The following is an 18,100-nucleotide window of genomic DNA, read 5'->3' on the forward strand; positions in this document are numbered from 1 at the left end:
ATTCCCTGAGTGTCGATCTAAAGGACTGCATGTTAATATTGAGTTTAAATTATCATTCAATTAAACAAAAAGTATTAATTTGGTTTTTAGGTGTAAAAATATAATAATAAAAGTAAAGGTAAAGAAGGATGAAAATAAGGGTTTATAGAGAAAAAGGAACAATTCCAGGGAAGGTGTATGATTTATCCCTGTAACAACTCTGAGTCACTATTGCATCAACAGATATCAATTACTACCAGTTCTTAAGTGTATTTTCTCCCAAGTCCTTGGTGAGAAAACCTTTAATCAATCTACCTTAATTTCCATGTCCATAGCCAATTAGGGTGAAGTTAAGTTGTATAATATCAAGAATACTCTCGTTCATACAGGGTATCCCTAGTCCTAGGTGATATCTACTGTAGAGTAACCTTATGAAAACCTTATCAATGGCAGTCCAGCCTAATTGATAACCACAAATCAATCTCGATTGATCCGAAAGAGAAAGCAATAAACACATCAAAAGGTTACCGTAAAAACAATATTATAAATGCAAATGTAAACTCAAATTCGTTACAATTCTAAATCAGGGACACCCCCCTAGCATTGGGGGGTTTAGCTACTCATATTGTTTACAACAAATTCAAGATAAAAATTACACATTACAAGTAACTGGATGACTTTGATCTTCAATCACTCCCGCTCATGAAAACCTTCAGCTCTCTGAATGCCTCGATCTCTGTAATACTTGATTGCTTCATAATACTGTATTTTGCCGTATTCCAAGATGATTTTTCCTTTGGTAGAAGACCCTCTTTTATAGTGAAAATTCCAGGCAGCAGTTGGACAGGTCCAAAAATATCTAAAAATCCCGACGAACAAAAGCCCGAGAGAAACTGAATTTTTGGGCTTGGGCTGACATGGCCCGTGTCAGCCTACTGTCCTGGCTGACATGCCCCTGCCATGGGTGACACGGCCTATTGTCCCACCACTGCTGAGATCATTCGCTAACGTCTTCCCTTTTCCTTCCATAAGTCCTGCTTTTCTTTGTATGCCTTTCTTCGCACTTCCACTTCAAATCACCATTTCACCTGTCATCTTATATCACATTCTCACCAATTCTCTCGGGGTAAACTGTTTTCACTCATAATTCAGAGTATGCAATATCACTCACAAGTTTGAATAGTCTCTCTTTTCCTATCACCTACACACAACACACACACTTTTGAGGTCTTTCGGGTTGTAACTTGGCTTGGGTTAGGGTATGGATTATTCAAAAAAACGGAAAACAAGTGGCTTTTGGTTCAGAGTCGATGTTACATACTGTGTTTGTTTCTTTTATTTGCTCGGTTTTCTTTTCTTATTATTTTTTTCTTCATCGAATGCCCTTTTTCGTGCTTCTTTTTTGAATCTTCGAGTTATAATTTTTTCTCTTTTTATTTTTTTCTTTCTCTCGATTCATCATTTTTTCTTTTTTGGTCTGGCACTTTCTTGGGCTTTGGGAGCTTTTTGGGGTTTTTACCCCAAACTTAGCTTTTCAACATAGTTTGAATGCATTATCATGACTCTGAACAGGGTAAGGAAGTGTTTTTCGCCAAGGGGTGCATTTATGGGGTTTAAACAAAAAAAATGGATACAGGTTCAAATGGGGTTAACAAGGGATATAATTATTCAGGATGGCTAGAAAGGCTCGGGGTTAATTTCAAACAACGTGCCTCAGTGTGTGTATCATGCAGTGACAGTCTAGGAGGGTCTATGCAAATTTAGAGTGATAAAGACAAACCTGAATGTTGCTCATGATGATCAATGTGTTTGGCTTTTTATGACATCTGTTTGGTTCAGCTTTGACAGGATCCACAGTACTCATTAGTTTTGTGCGATTTCTTCCTTACTTCGGAAGGTATAGGATACTCATTTCGGTTAAGTTGTATACGTTGCGTCCGATCTTACTTTCAGCAGTGTCAACTTCCTGGGGAGATCCTTCACAACAAACCATGGTGAGTGGCTTGATCCTTTCATCCACTCTCAATCATGATCATTACTATTTCCAACCTATCAACACAGACTTGACACACTCGCAGCATAATGTACCTTCAAACAGAAAAATCAAATCTAGAATGCACAAAAGTAAAATGACACAATAACAAAATACTGAGAATAAAATACCAATAAAAGACATAAAATCTCCCCCACACTTGAACTCAACATTGTCCATAATGTTTGCGAATAAGAGCGAAGGAGGGCACTCACAGTACCCTACTGTGGAGGTGGTTGCGGGAAATGCGGCATCAACTGTCGCATCATGTTATTCATCTCATCCAACATCGCCCCCTGACGGGCTTGCTCGATGCCTTGTTATTGTTGTTCCGTCCTCAAGTCACCTATTTCGGTTTGTACCCAGCTCCATTGGTCAGTGGACCAGGATGATGAACTCGCCTCCTGTCGGGTGGGCTCCTGATGTGGGGGTACAAACTGCTCAGAAGGTGCTTGAGGATCTTCTTCTTCTGCTTCCGTTCCTTCCACCTGGTCATCCATAAATTGCTCAGCTGTAGTAAAATGGTCAGCTTCGTGGCCTTCATCCGCGTCGGGGTCAGCGCTCACACACAACCAATTAGCACAGTCAATAATAGCAACTCTGTCCGGATCCGGCAGAGCGATAATAAACCTCTTATGGATAGTAAGTAGGGGCAACAGTAATCATACCTTGTGAAATTAGAGCAGACATGTCAATTTTGGTGTTACCTGCAATTGGCGTGTCTTCGAGTAAAACAGCTTGATACCCGAAATGCCCAGTGATTTGGGTGATCATTCCCCCTACGGATATGCCTCCGGAGTTTGCTAGGCCGACTCTGCCCAGATAGTTTGCTGCTAAGGCAACTACATTGATGGCTTTGTTTTGAGCCATTGAGTACATAAAGAATAGCTCTATATGAGTAGCTACCCCTCTGCTATCGCCTCTTCCAAACAGGGTATAGGCTAAACCCTTCTGAGCGTACCTGAAACATGGATTCTGGATGCCCGAGGCTTTCGCACCTTTGGAGGAGTAATCCATCCTCCTGGTGATGGCAATCCAGAAATCCTTAGGTGAGAACCCGTCTGGGACCGCTCCTGGTCCGTTCAGAGCGAGTCGGAGTATTGCTGCTAAGTCCGCAACAGACAGCTCATGATAATTATTAAACAACCGGAAAGGCAAAGTGCCGAAATAATATCTGGTCATGTCTATCCACCGCTTTTCAAGTTGGAATTCCAACGTGCTAAGGAATTCGAGAGTAATGCGCTTGTATGTCGGCGCTTTCAAACTCATGAACTCTAGCATTCCTAAAACATGGAGCATCCGGTATACCTCCATTTTGAGCCCCTGAGCGTTCAGAGTCTGCTCACACATGTACCTCGTTGGCGTGAGTTTGGGCTTCCAATGAATTTGGTATCTCCGTTCTTATTCCGGATTGTCAAACACGATGTTGTGTGGATTTGGATTCCAACTAGGGCGCTTCCGTGACTTCGTCATTTTCGCGAGTTGTTGCTTTTCGGTGAGAATTCTCCGTGGGGGCATTTTGGACCTGAAAAAAATATAAATTATTTGAACTTTTGAGTTAGGAAATTTTGAAACCGTGGTTAGGACCGGGACGACGAGTGGAGTAATATTAGTGAAGGGTGTTTTGGTGATAGGTGAGTGGAAATAGGGGTTATGGAAGGTTTTAGGTAGTGGGGTTTTGAGTTTTAATGGAGGTTGGAGGGTTTATGAGAGAAAGAGACTAAGAGTGATGAGAGAGAATAATGTGTGGGTAATGAAAAATCTGATAATGATAAGGTTAATGGGGAAAAGTTATGGTTAATGGTGGATTAAGTGGGTGGGTACCACGAAAAATTCAAATTTTCAAAAAAAAATCAAAATTTTCGCTTGCCTGACACGACCATGTCAGCTGACACGGGTGGCCGTATTAGGCTACTGGTCTTCCACACGGTTTAGACATTATCTTCAGTGCTCCTGACACGGGCCTTGTCAGCTGACACGGCCGCCCGTGTCAGGCTACTGTTGATAAATTAAAAATTTCTGTCACTTTCAGTGTTCCTGACACTGCCCGTGTCAGCTGACATGGGTAGCCTTGGCAGGCCACTGTTTTCCACCTTTTTTGTCTGCTTTTCCCCCTCCTGACACGGCCCGTGTTAGCTGATACGGGTGACCGTGTTAGCTGATACGGGTGACCGAGTCAGGCTGTCCTTTTGGCCGTTTTTAGGTTTTCTCTCTGGTTCAACTGTTGGTACCTCTGGCCATGTTGATCGTTCTTTTTCATGACTTAGACATTTGTTGACGTGATGTTCCCTCCTTGTAGAGCTCCTGTATAAACCTACAAATACACAAAACTGATTAGATATAAAAAGTGTGGGTTGCCTCCCACGAAGCGCTTCGTTTCACGTCGTATGGCTCGACGGTCCTCCGTCTGCTTAGGTGAGACGGATTTTATCGATTGGACCACCCTCCTGATCTTATATGTACGGTTTAACTCTTTGCCCATTCACCTTGCACGTGTGTCAGTTTGCAGGATTTCTTAGTTCAACGGCTCCATGCGCAAATACTTTTTGTATCACAAAAGGTCCCGACCATCGTGACCTTAGTTTCACTAGGAATAGCTTCAACCTTGAGTTAAATAATAAAACCAGTTGTCCGTCCTGAAGTTCTTTCTTCTGAATGCGCCTGTCATGCCATTTTTTGGTTTGCTCTTTGTATATCTTGGCATTCTCATATGCTCGATTTCTGAATTCTTCCAGCTCTTGTAATTGGAGGATCCGAGATTTACCCGCTTTGGAAAGATCGTATTAAGGAATTTAGTAGCCCAGAACGCCCTATGCTCAAGTTCGAGTGGTAAATAACAAGCTTTACCATAGACCAGTTGATACGGGGACATACCTATTGGTGTTTTGACCGATGTTCGGTATGCCCAGAGTGTGTCATCGAGCCTGATTGGCCAATCTTTTCGTGAGGCACTGACGGTCTTTTCTAGGATTTGCTTGATCTGCCGATTTGATACCTCAACCTGTCCACTAGTCTGGGGGTGGTATGGTGTGGCGATTCTATGCTTGACATTGTATTTCCGCAGTAGGTTCTCCATCATCTTATTGAGGAAGTGGGTACCTTCGTCACTAATCAGTGCTCTTGGTACCCCAAACCGTGCAAAGATACAATTCTTGAGGAAATTGATTACCACTTTTGCATCATTCGTGGGCAGTGCAACTGCTTCCACCCATTTCGACAGATAGTCAATCGCGACTAGAATGTATTGTTTTCCAAAGGACGGTGGGAAGGGTCCCATAAAATCTATCACCCACACATCGAACAGTTCGACCTCTAACATGGCATTCTGAGGAATCTGATTTCTTTTGGATATGTTGCCTGTTCTCTGACATCTGTCGCACTCTTTTACCACTACTTGTGCATCTTTAAACAGTGTAGACCAGTACAATCCCGACTGGAGGACTTTTGTTGCGGTTCTGTCTCCGCTAAAATGTCCTCCATATTTTGAGTTATGACAGGCTTTTAGGATGTCCCTCTACTCTTCCTCTGGAACACATCTCCTGACCAGGCCATCTAATCCCTTTTTATAAAGGAATGGATCGTCCCACACATAAAACCTGCAATCATGCAAAAAAAAATCTTCTGTTAGAGTCAGAATCATCAGGTATTAGTCCATCTACCACAAAGTTCCCGTAATCGGTGAACCATGGGATATGCGTAACGGCTAGGATACGTTCATCTGTGAACTCATCTCTGATGGGGTGCGTTTCTTCTGTTTCTTGAATCGGGGTCATCCGAGACAAGTGATCACAAACAGTGTTTTCATTACCCTTTTTGTCTCTGATTTCCAGGTCGAATTCTTGTAGTAGTAGGATCCATCACAACAACCTTGGCTTTGATTCCTGTTTGGCAAAAAGATATTTTAAAGCAGCATGGTCAGTATACACAATTACCTTTGATCCCAGCAGATAGGATCTAAACTTGTCAAACGCGTATACCACCGCCAGGAGTTCTTTTTCTATGGTTGCATAGTTCATTTGAGCAGGGTTCAGTACGTGGCTTGCATAATAGATCACATGCAAGAGCTTCTCCTTGCGTTTCCCTAGTACTGCCCCCATTGTGTTATCACTCGCATTGCATATTATCTCAAAAGGAAGAGACCAATCGGGGGCAATAATATGGGGGCTGACACCAGCTCCTTTTTCAAGGCCTAGAAGGCTTGCCTACACTCCTTGTCTAATAAGAACGGGGTATCTTTTACCAGCAGACTAGTTAGTTGTTTGGCAATCTTGAAGAAATCTTTTATGAACCTGCGGTAGAAACCCACATGTCCTAAGAAGCTTCGGATGCCTTTTTCATTTACCGGTGGTGGTAAATTTGCTATTACCTCCACTTATGCTATGTCCACTTTGATACCTTTGTTGGAGATCTTGTGTCCCAAGACTATTCCTTCCCGTACCATGAAGTGACATTTTTCCCAATTCAGGATCAAATTTGTTTACTTGCATCTTTCTAACACAAGTGACAAGTTAGTCAAACAATTATCAAATGAAGAACCGAATACTGAAAAGTCATCCATAAACACTTCCATATGCTTTTCGAGCATGTCAGCAAAGATTGAAGTCATACACCTTTGTAAGGTGGCCGGTGCGTTGCACAATCCAAATGGCATTCTTCTATAAGCAAAAATACCATAGGGGCATGTGAATGCAGTCTTCTCTTGGTCTTCAGGCGCAACAGCAATCTGGTTGTACCCCGAGTAACCATATAGGAAACAATAGTAATCGTGTTCGGCTAACCTTTCCAGCATTTGATCAATGAATGGTAACGGGAAGTGATTCTTCCGTGTTGCCACGTTTAGTCTTCTATAATCGATGCACACTCTCCAACCTGTAACAATTTGGGTTAGAATCAACTCATTATTTTCATTTTTTATTACCGTCGTGCCCCCTTTTTTTGGTACCACGTGGACTGGACTTACCCAAGAGCAATCGGAAATAGGTTAGATCAGGCCCGCATCCAAGAGTTTTACAACTTCTTTGCGTACCACTTCTTTCAAGGTTGGGTTAAGTCTTCGTTGTGGTTGCACTACCGGTTTGTGATCATCTTCCATTAAGATCTTGTGCATGCAAATGGTCGGGCTTATACCTTTCAAGTCCTCAATTTCCCATCTGATTGCACCCTTGTATTCTTTAGCACTTGAATGTGTTCTGCTTCTTGGACACTCTGTAGACTAGCATTGATAATAGCTGGGCATTTTTTTTTCAGTGTCTAGAAATACATACTTCAGATTTGTTGGTAACTGCTTCAGATTCACCCCTGTTTTTGGTTCTTCAGTGACATCTGATGGTGGTGGTCTTAGATCTTCCCACCGGTGTGGTCTAGATCTAATCCATTCAGGTTGTTTTTCCATCATAGCGAGCACCTCAAACTCTCCTTCATCTTCATCACTTTCAAAAATGGATAAGCTTAAGACCCATTTTAGTGGTGGTTGGGGTCTATGCCTTTCATTTTCTTGAGCAATTACTTGGTCGATTATCTCTATAGTGTTTCTTGTGCTGATATCATATTTGTATTGCATTGTGTTCCTCACATCTATTTTTAACTCTTCATCATAGACCTCGAGGGTCATAGTTCCTTCCTCAATGTCTATCATACACCGTCCTGTTTCCAAGAAAGGTCTTCCCAATATGAGAGGAATCTCCTCATCTTCCGGCATTTCCAGAATGATGAAGTCAACTGGGAAGACAAACTTGTCAATTTTACAAGAACATCTTCCACAATACCATAGGGTCGCCTCACAGAGTGATCTACAAACTGAAGTGTCATTCGAGTATCTTGAACAGAGCCGATGACTAATTTCTTATAGATGGACAGTGGCATCAAGCTTACACTCGCTCCTAAGTCAATTAGAGCCTTCTTGAATTTTCTATCACCAATAGTGCATGGAATAGTAACCAATCCCCTGTCTTGCTTTTTCACTGGGATTTTCATGCCTTCGAGAATGGCACTGCATGTTTCAGTTAGGATGATCGGTTCCGTATCCGTGGAACGCTTCTTGGAAATTATGTCTTTCATGAACTTGGCATATATTGGCATTTGTTCTAATGCTTCATAAAAGGGATGTTGATTTCGAGGTTTTTGAACATTTCCATAAACTTCTCAAAATTCTTTTCATGTTGATTTTTCTTTTTCTGTCTTGGAAGTAAGGGAGTTTGATTACTGGTTTAGGAACCTTCTCTTTCTCCTTGACAGGAGGTGGTATTACTTCTTCATCTTGGTTTTTTGTTTCCTTGATTTCTAAATCCACCTCTATCAATCTATCTTTTTCTATATCATTTTCCTTTGTTGACTTTCCATTTTGGGTTGTGACAATGTTAACAGTGTTATGTTCCCGCGGATTTGTCACCATACCACTAGGTAGGGTACCCGGGGCTTGAGAGTTTAAAGCTAACTGTTGTGTTATATGTCCCATTTTTACTTCAAGATTTTGAATGGAGGTTGTGGTGTTTTTCTGATTAGTCCTTGTTTCTTCTTGAAACTGTATGTTGTGGGCTGCTAACTTTTCAATGGCAAATTCCCATTCAGCCTTTTTAGGTGCATGTTGTTGCTGTTGTTGTTGATTCTGAGTCTGATATTGCCATGTACCTTGTTGCGGATCATTCCCTCTCTGATCTTTCCAGGAGAAGTTTGGATGATTCTTCCAACCTAGGTTGTAAGTGTTAGAATCAGGATTATTCTGCTTCAAGAATTTGATCTCTTCAATTTGTTGGGGAGTAGCAAAACAATAGACCGTGTGATGAGGTCCATTACAGATTTCACTAGTTCTAGCCTGAGCTGGTTGAACCTGCGCTATCTGTTGAGTACCTATATTCATAGCTTTCAGCTTTTTGTCTACTTCGGCAGCAACTGTGTCTTCCAGACGGATTTTATTTTTCTCTAATTTTAGATCAATCACCCCATCTGGATGACTAGTACACCTGTCGTATAGCTCTAGATGCTCATTGGCAGCTATTGCTTCAATAATCCTCTTGATACCAGTGGCTGTTGAGAAATTTGTTGAGCCACTGGCTATTGTATCAATCAACTGCTTTGTTTTTATTTTCAACCCATTAACGAACATCTGCATTTGTTCGGTCTGATCAATATTATGAGTTGGACATGCTACTAAGATCCTTTTGAATCTTTTGTAAGTGTCTCCCAATGATTCACCATCCTTCTGTTTGAAATTAAGAATTTCATACCTTTTTCTCAGGATTACTGATGCTGGAAAGTACTCATTTAAGAATGCAGTTTCCATCTCCTCCCACGATGTGATACTGCCGGTAGGAAGAGAATAGAACCATTCTTTCGCGTCTTCAGCTAAAGTGAACGGGAACATTCTTAATGTTTTTGCTTCGTTAGTATGACCATCAATTTTCAAGGTGGTGCTCATGGTCAGAAATCTTTGCAGGTGTTTGTTGGCATCTTTATTAACCTTTCCGGTGAAAGTTTTTCTTTCCAATTGATTGATCGTGCTAGGATGTAGTTGAAAATTTGTCACATTCACCAGTTGGTTGACAATGGTTTGTCGACCATCCGGTGCATTTGCACCCCCATAGTCACCCAGGAGTCTTTCCGGAGGTGGAGGAGGTGGTATTGGAGGAACTTCAGCCATTGGTTCCTTGACTTCTGAGTGATCAGAGGTACTTTCTTCTGTAGAATCCACTATTTCTTCTCTGCGTCTTCGGTAAAGGGTTCTCTCGATCTCTGCGTCAAAAAGAAATTCAGCTGAGGGTTCTCCTCGCATACACAAATTAGTAAATTATAAATGACAGAAAAATAATTTTATTGCAAAGCAACAGAATTTTAATTGAAATTAAAATTAAACTCTATATTTTGGCAGTCCCCGGCAACAGCGCCAAAAACATGATCGGGAAAATAGCAAGTGTATTATTTTGCGTTTTATAATAATAATGGAGAAATTCCCCGAATTTCGATCTCAAGGACTGCACGTTAATATTGAGTTTAAATTATCATTCAATTAAACAAAAAGTATTAATTTGGTTTTTAGGCGTAAAAAAAAATAATATAAAAGTAAAGGTAAAGAAGGATGAAAATAAGGGTTTATAGAGAAAAAGGAACAATGCCAGGGAAGGTGTATGATTTATCCCTGTAACAACTTTGAGTCACTATTGCATCAACAAATATCAATTACTACCAGTTCTTAAGTGTATTCTCTCCCAAGTCCTTGGTGAGAAAACCTTTAATCAATCTACCCTAATTTCCATGTCCATAGCCAATTAGGGTGAAGTTAAGCTGTATAATATCAAGAATAATCTGGTTCATACAGGGTATCCCTAGTCCTAGGTGATATCTACTGTAGAGTAACCTTATGAAAACCTTATCAATGGCGGTCCAGCCTAATTGATAACCACAAATCAATCTCGATTGGTCCGAAAGAGAAAGCAATAAACACATCAAAAGGTTACCGTAAAAAAATATTATAAATGCAAATGTAAACTCAAATTCGTTACAATTCTAAATCAGGGACACCCCCTAGCATTGGAGGGTTTAGCTACTCATATTGTTTAAAACAAATTCAAGATGAAAATTACACATTACAAGTAATTGGATGACTTTGATCTTCAATCGCTCCCGCTCATGAAAACCTTCAGCTCTCTGAATGCCTTGATCTCTGTAATACTTGATTGCTTCACAATACTGTATTTTGTCATATTCCAAGATGATTTTTACTTTGGCAAAAGACCCTTTTTTATAGTGAAAATTCCAAGCAACAGTTGGACAGGTCCCAAAATCTCTAAAAAGTCTGACGAACAAAAGCCCGAGAGAAACTGAATTTTTGGGCTTGGGCTGACAAGGCCCATGTCAGCTGACACAGGTGGCCGTGTCAGCCAACTGTCCTGCCTGACACGCCCCTGGCATAGGTGACACGGCTGACTGTGGTGTCTGACACGGCCCGTGTCAGCTGACACGAGTGGCCGTGTCAGGCGACTGTATTCTTCAACACGCCTTCCTTTTCCTGACACGGGTGGCCGTGTCAGGCCTCCTGTAACGGGGTTTTCTGCTCCTCTGCTTGCCGGAATCTCGCATTGTCTCGTTCTAAGTTCCCTAGTTCTTCTACTTGGACCTGTCGGAAAAAAATACAGTTATCCCACGCATAAAATCACTAAAATATAAGTAAACATAACAATGATTAAAATTGCTTAAATAAAATGACGGAAGTAACACTAACTCGAAACGTATCATAAATGCTTGCACAGTGTGTCAAAAGCCTCTGTTTCGTTCGGACTAGTAACGAAAACTCAATGCAAATGGTTACTGATCAAATACCAAATATGAGAATATCCGTCATCGGTTTGGATGAACATATCAAGGATAAACTTAGGCAGGATGAACATATCGAGGATATACTTCCTGGGGGAATAGATCCACTGGGGACTCTACTGAGGAGAAAAACAGGGATACTTTTGCCGAGTATTGGGCAAGAAGTAACAAACTCCAAACTAAGAAGAATATTACCAATTACAGGGCAATAAACTCTTAGGAGACTCAAAGCATCTATCTAGGTAAGAGCTAGAAAGGAACGGTCAATCAAGACTCAACCCAATGAGGATATATCTCAAGGGGAGTGGTTCAATCCAGATAATCGACTAGGGGAGGAAAAACTGAAACAATAATCATCCATGAGGAAATAACTCAGTGGGGGAAGGAGAAAGGTTAAAGTCTTTTTGCTTAAGGGGCCGACCTTCTATAATTGAGAGAGGACAGACACCAAACTTGTATGGGGATAAAGTACCACCATAACAGAGCATAAGAATCTCAAACAATGATTCAGCAAATATGAATATGCAAATATGAAATTATATGAGTGTATATGTATATGTATATATGATGATTATGCTGACAAAACGATCTCAAAGGATACAAGGGTGTCGCAAAATTTGAATCATCGATACAATCCTCGGTCAATCCACAAAAGGGAAACACTGCCGGAGAACAAAGAGATCCACATCCCAAAAGCTCAACCCTAGCTGGGGAAGTAGGAGATCTGCTGAGGAAAGGAAACATTATCGAGTCCGCGGGGAATTTTAGGTCAACACCATGCTAAATGGGAGACAATCATACAGAGGATAACACAAAATAGCTGCTCAAAAACCAGGAGGAAACTCTGACTGGGAGCGAGTCGGATGGTGACTGATTAAGACACCAATGCGGTCTACTAGGGAAATCAGCTTACTCTGCTGAAGATCCAAAATCGAATCTGCTGAAGAATACACAAACTTCGCAAGGGGATACCGAAACTCTGTCGGGGATCAAACATGCCGCAGGGGAACTGGATCAACAAACTCAGCTAGGGATACCCGAAGGGTTAACTTCTTTGGGGAACCCTCAATGCTTCACACTGAAGACTTGCTACTTTTGAAATGCTGTTGATATTTCTTTTAAATTTGCTTTGAAAAATTCTTGCTTTTATATATTTAAGAAAATATATTTGATTAAAATTTTAAATTTCAAAGTGATCATAATAAAATTTAAAGCTATTGGCTGAAGTAAATAAGAGTGAAAATAATTGGATAAAAGCTCAACTTTATTTAATGGAATGGTAGTGTGTAAATGACAAGACTCCATATATTTTTACAAGGTTGAAAATGGTAATTTACATGGAAAAGGGTTACATTGAATACAAATGACAATTAATCCTTCTACCAACTCTTGATGTTCGTTGTGCTTTTGATCGCTACCGGGGATGATGAATTGATGTCAACCTTCATGCTCAAAGTTTCTCCAAATTGAAGATCAGCATGATGCAGTTACTTGCAATAATCCCTAATTTTTGCATAAGTTGCCCCGATGTGGGGTACTCAACTTATCGGGAAAGTTCTTTCTGTTTTATGTCCCTAACTTTTGCCTGGATCGCCCTTTCAGGTTTTCAATCCACCGAGACGCTCATTTTTACCTAAGCCGCCCTTTTGGGTTTTCAACTTAGCGAGCTGTTCTTTTCTTTTTTAGGCGAAGTATTTCTTGACTGCGTTTATGTTCATAGGACGAGTGAACTCTTCACCATCCATAGTTGTAAGAATAAAAGCACCGCCTGAAAAGGCTCTCTTAACAACATATGGGCCTTCATAATTAGGAGTCCATTTTCCCCTAGAATCTGGTTTGAAAGATAGAATCTTCTTGAGCACAAGGCCACCTTCTCTAAACATACAAGGCCTTGCCTTCTTATCAAAAGCTTTCTTCATCCTTTGCTGATATAACAGTCCATGACACATGGAAGTCAACCTCTTCTCTTCAATCAAATTCTGCTGGTCAAACCTGGTATGACACCATTCAGCCTCAGTCAACTTGGCTTCCATCAAAACACGTAATGATGGGATCTCCACCTCTATTGGGAGCACAACTTCCATACCATATACAAGAGAGAAAGGGGTTACCCCTGTTGAAGTGAGGATGGATGTACGATACCCGTGTAAAGCAAATGGAAGCATCTCATGCCAATCCTTATATGTGACAACCATCTTCTGAATAATCTTCTTGATGTTCTTATTCGCAGCTTCAACAGCCCTTTTCATCTTGGGTCTATAGGGAGAAGAATTATGATATGTGCTCAGTGCATTTTGATGCACATTTTTCTATATTTATACTTATGTATTTCCATGTTTTATTTTGGTTATTTTTCCCTTTTAACGTGTTTTTATAATTTATCTTATTTTTACACTTATTTGTTTTTCGCAGTTTATTTTCAGCATTAGCAGCTTTCGCGAGAAAAATCATATCTTGAGCTAGGAGTAACGGATTAAGACGTGCTACCAGTCGATGGAAAGCTAAGAAAAAGATCTACAACTTTCACGAAGAAGTCAGAAGCTGATTCGGCCTGTAACAGGGCTAGAAAATCCGTTGAAATTTCAGCATTAGTTTTATTTAAGTTTTGGGTCATTAGTTTTGGGCTTGGGTTATGTTTTCGATCCAGTTGGGTTGTAAACCAAATTCCTTGTTTTCCATATACCTAGCAGCCGCATAAAATGGAGATGATCACTATTCACGAAATACTTGAAAGCTTTGGCAAGAATTCTCATGAAGAACTAATCGATCCAAACAATTTGTTGTATTCGGGTTCCGATACCTTCAGATTTTAGTAATTCTTATTCAGGTTTTTTATTCCTTTCAATATTAATATATGTATTTTATTTGCTTAATCCGATTTACATATGCTATATTGATTTAATCCGATTGATTGTGTGATCCTAACTATAGTCACGATTTCGTTTGCTTAATTCGTTATCGAGTCCGTTTAATTCATGTTTGCTTAATTCATGAAACTTAATCCCGTTTGCTTAATTCGGATAATAGGAACATACAACTTATACTATCAATTGCGCTTGTCAGTTGATATTATAATCGAATAGGAATAGTTAATCTGCGGTTGGAATTGCGATAGTCGATGATAGGCAAAGACCGAATCAGTAAATTGTTGCTACAGCTTAATTCAGTAATCACTTATTTTAATCTTTCTTTTTATTGAATCCTAAACCAACCAAAACTCCATTAATCGTTACTATCATTGGTTAATTCATTCAAGAATCCTTGTGAGAATGATAATCCGAGTCAATTTGTCGTTAAACTACATTTTTGAAAAACTACTCGTTTTTTATCCGTGCGCGACAGTGGATCAAAATTGTCGTCGTTGCCGGGGATTCTTGTCGAATTAGCCAACAGTTTAGTTTTAAGTATTGTGTGTTTTGTTGTTCTGCAATTTCCTGTTATTTTTCCGAATTTTTCTACAGTTCGCGTTCGGAGTTGCGTCTAGAGTCAGAAAAAACCGGTTTTTGGAAAATTTGTGTTTGATTGTATAAGTTTTTTTGCCTACTGGTTGCAGAAAAATCATGCGATCAATACTCCCTTACGTCAAATTTGCCAAATTCCTTGTTTTTCTATTTTTAATTAATTTTTTACTGTTTTCATAGTGTCGAAAAAATCCGAAAAATATCTCAAAATTTTTATTTCACGTCATTAGATTAAGTTTGGTGCTTTTGTATTTTTCTGAATTTATTTTAATAGTTTTTCTTCTTTCTATTTGTTTTTGTCTATTTCGGACATAATTGGTATTTCTGTGTTTTTTTTATTACATGGATGATCAAAGAACATTAAGGCAGTTTGTTGCTCCTGATATTAATTATAATGACTTTTGTATTGAATATTCTGATGTTTCGGTTCCTTTTGAATTGAAATCTGGTTTAATACACTTGTTTCCAAGGTTTAGTGGTCTTGGAGGTGAGGATCCGCATGAGCATCTGAAGGAAGTTGAGATTGTGTGCTCTGCACCTTCTGGACCTTCACTAGAAGATATTGTCAAACAAATGGATGCAAATAATCTCCAGTTTCAACAACAAGTAGATTCTACTTTAAAGACTTTGGAAACACAGATTGGGCAGCTTGTCACTTTGGTGAATGCCATGCAGCAAGCTCAAGGATCAAACCAACAACCCTTAGAAGAACATTTTGTTTTTCAAATGCATTTGATTTCTAAAATTGTTGATGATACTTGTAGTGATTTGTTTGCATCTGATTTTCCATCATTGTTTGGTTCTGATGATGTTTATTCTTGTGATATTTGTACTGAAACTAAAATTTGCTCTGTTTGTGCTGAAATTGAGGCTGCCTTGCAAGTTGATCTTCTTACTGCAGATGAGGTTGCAAATAAAGTTGTTCATGTAGATAAAGCTCTTGACATCCTGGCTGCCCCAAACACTCCTTCTATTGAGCAGCCACCTTCCCTCGAGCTGAAGCAACTTCCTGAAAAAATGAAATATGCTTATTTAGAAATGATTGAAAAACTACCGGCTATAATTTCTTCTAACCTTGATTTCGATCAAGAAAATAAGCCTTTGCAGGCTTTAAGGAAGCATAAAAAGGCATTTGGTTGGACATTGGCTGACATTCCAGATCAGATCACCTTCACGTGTCCATTTGACACTTTTAGTTTTAGAAGATTCTTTGATGCTGGAATAAAAGGCGAAGATACTAATAAAAATTTCAAGTTCAATGGACATTACCCAAAGCTATTCCATGACAGTCCCACTTTGGAAGAAGAAAATGTAGAATATATCTCTTTGGGAAAGGCTGCTAATGTGATCACCTATCCTCCTTGACTACTCGGGTGTGTTCTTTCCTCTCTCTTCTCTCTCTTATTTTATGTTTGTTTCTTTCATTGAGGACAATGCATCTTTTAAGTGTGTGTGTGGGGGGGGGGGATACTTTTTTTTCTTTGTTTTTGTTCTTTGTTTTGTTTTGTTTTTGTTTTCTTTTTTAAAAAAAAAATTGCATTTTTGTTGAAAGTTTTAGTCTATAGAATAATTCGAGGTCGAGTTTGCGAAGACTTGGGAAAAATTCACAAGATCGGTATTGTTTTAACACCGTAAGTCTCCTGTATATGGAAATTGAGTTGAATTTTTTATTATGTTTTAGTCTTACATTCTCATCCTCTGACAGCTCTTGAGTAGTTTATTTCAGCAGTCAGCACCATCTCACACACACTCTACGCAGGGAAGCCGATGAATATAAGTGAGTGTTCTGAAAAAAAAAGAAAAAAATAAAGGAATCTACCTTCTAAGTTTGGTGACCCTCACCCGGTCACTTAACCCAACGGATGTAGAACCTTAAAAAAAATTGAAAATAAGACTCTTTTGTAGTTGGTTCAGCGGTTTCTGGTGCTGAACTTGGTAGGGCGGATTACGGTCCGATCCCCCGCAACTACAACTGAATGAGCAAAGGGTTATGCCACGTAGGTACTAGAATCTCGTGTAAAAAGGATCAGAGCTACTAACCGGTCGCCTTGCTATGGATGTGTGGAGATAACGGGCTTAATGTGATTGCGCCTGAATGAAAAAGAGCAAAAAGAAGGATGAGTAAGTTAGGCTTTAACATAATAACATGATTTGAGTTAATTTGGGTATTCAGGAGGTTTATAAATCCACAATTATGGATTAGTGTTCCTACGATATCCTTAGTGTGCAAGATTAGTACATATCGATGCAAACTTAACCGAAGAAGACTTGTAGCCTAGGATGAGCAACTAAAGATGTGTTTGTGTTTTGTTTGTTTTATTTTAAATTTTGCTCGGAGTGCAAAAGTTCAAGTGTGGGGGAATTTGATCAGTGCATTTTGATTCACATTCTTCTATATTTATACTTATGCATTTCCATGTTTTAATTTGGTTATTTTTCCCTTTTTAACGTGTTTTTATAATTTATCTTATTTTTACACTTATTTGTTTTTCGCAGTTTATTTTCAGCATTAGCAGCTTTCGGGAGAAAAATCATATATTGAGCTAAGAGTATCGGATTGAGACGTGCTACCAGTCAATGGAAAGCTAAGAAAAAGATCTAGAACTTTCCCATAGAAGTCAGAAGCTGATTCGGCCTGTAACAGGGCCAGAAAATTCGTTGAATTGTAGCATTAGTTTTATTTAAGTTTTGGGTCATTAGTTTTTGGGTTTGGGTTATGTTTTCGATCCAGTTGGGTTGTAAACCAAATTCCTTGTTTTCCATATACCTAGCAGCCGCATAACATGGGGATGATCACTATTCACGAAATACTTGAAAGCTTTGGCAAGAATTCTGATGAAGAACTAATCGATCCAAACAATTTGTTGTATTCGGGTTCCGATACCTTCAGATTTTAGTAATTCTTATTCAGGTTTTTTATTCCTTTCAATATTAATATATGTATTTTGTTTGCTTAATCCGATTTGCATATGCTATATTGATTTAATCCGATTGATTGTGTGATCCTAACTATAGTCACGATTTCGTTTGCTTAATTCGTTATCGAGTCCGTTTAATTCATGTTTGCTTAATTCATGAAACTTAATCCCGTTTGCTTAATTCGGATAATAGGAACATACAACTTATACTATCAATTGCGCTCGTCAGTTGATATTATAATCGAATAGGAATAGTTAATCTGCGGTTGGAATTGCGATAGTCGATGATAGGCAAAGACCGAATCAGTAAATTGTTGCTACAGCTTAATTCAGTAATCACTTATTTTAATCTTTTTTTTTATTGAATCCTAAACCAACCAAAACTCCATTAATCGTTACTATCA

At 39.3% G+C, this 18,100-nt stretch overlaps 1 protein-coding gene across 1 annotated transcript; it reads right to left on the bottom strand.

The window, feature by feature from the left end:
• Window positions 1-4,267: 4,267 nt before the first annotated feature.
• LOC127130253 (uncharacterized) lies at window positions 4,268-8,089 on the bottom strand. The gene is made up of 3 exons (XM_051059298.1): window positions 7,744-8,089; window positions 5,820-5,892; window positions 4,268-4,325 (listed from the first exon to the last, which is right to left on the bottom strand). The coding sequence occupies exons 1-3, from the start codon at window positions 8,087-8,089 to the stop codon at window positions 4,268-4,270; spliced, it is 477 nt and encodes a 158-aa protein (XP_050915255.1).
• Between the last annotated feature and the right edge of the window lie 10,011 nt (window positions 8,090-18,100).

This window comes from Lathyrus oleraceus, chromosome 3 (assembly GCF_024323335.1).
Source record: "Lathyrus oleraceus cultivar Zhongwan6 chromosome 3, CAAS_Psat_ZW6_1.0, whole genome shotgun sequence".
NCBI classification, from domain to species: domain Eukaryota; kingdom Viridiplantae; phylum Streptophyta; class Magnoliopsida; order Fabales; family Fabaceae; genus Lathyrus; species Lathyrus oleraceus.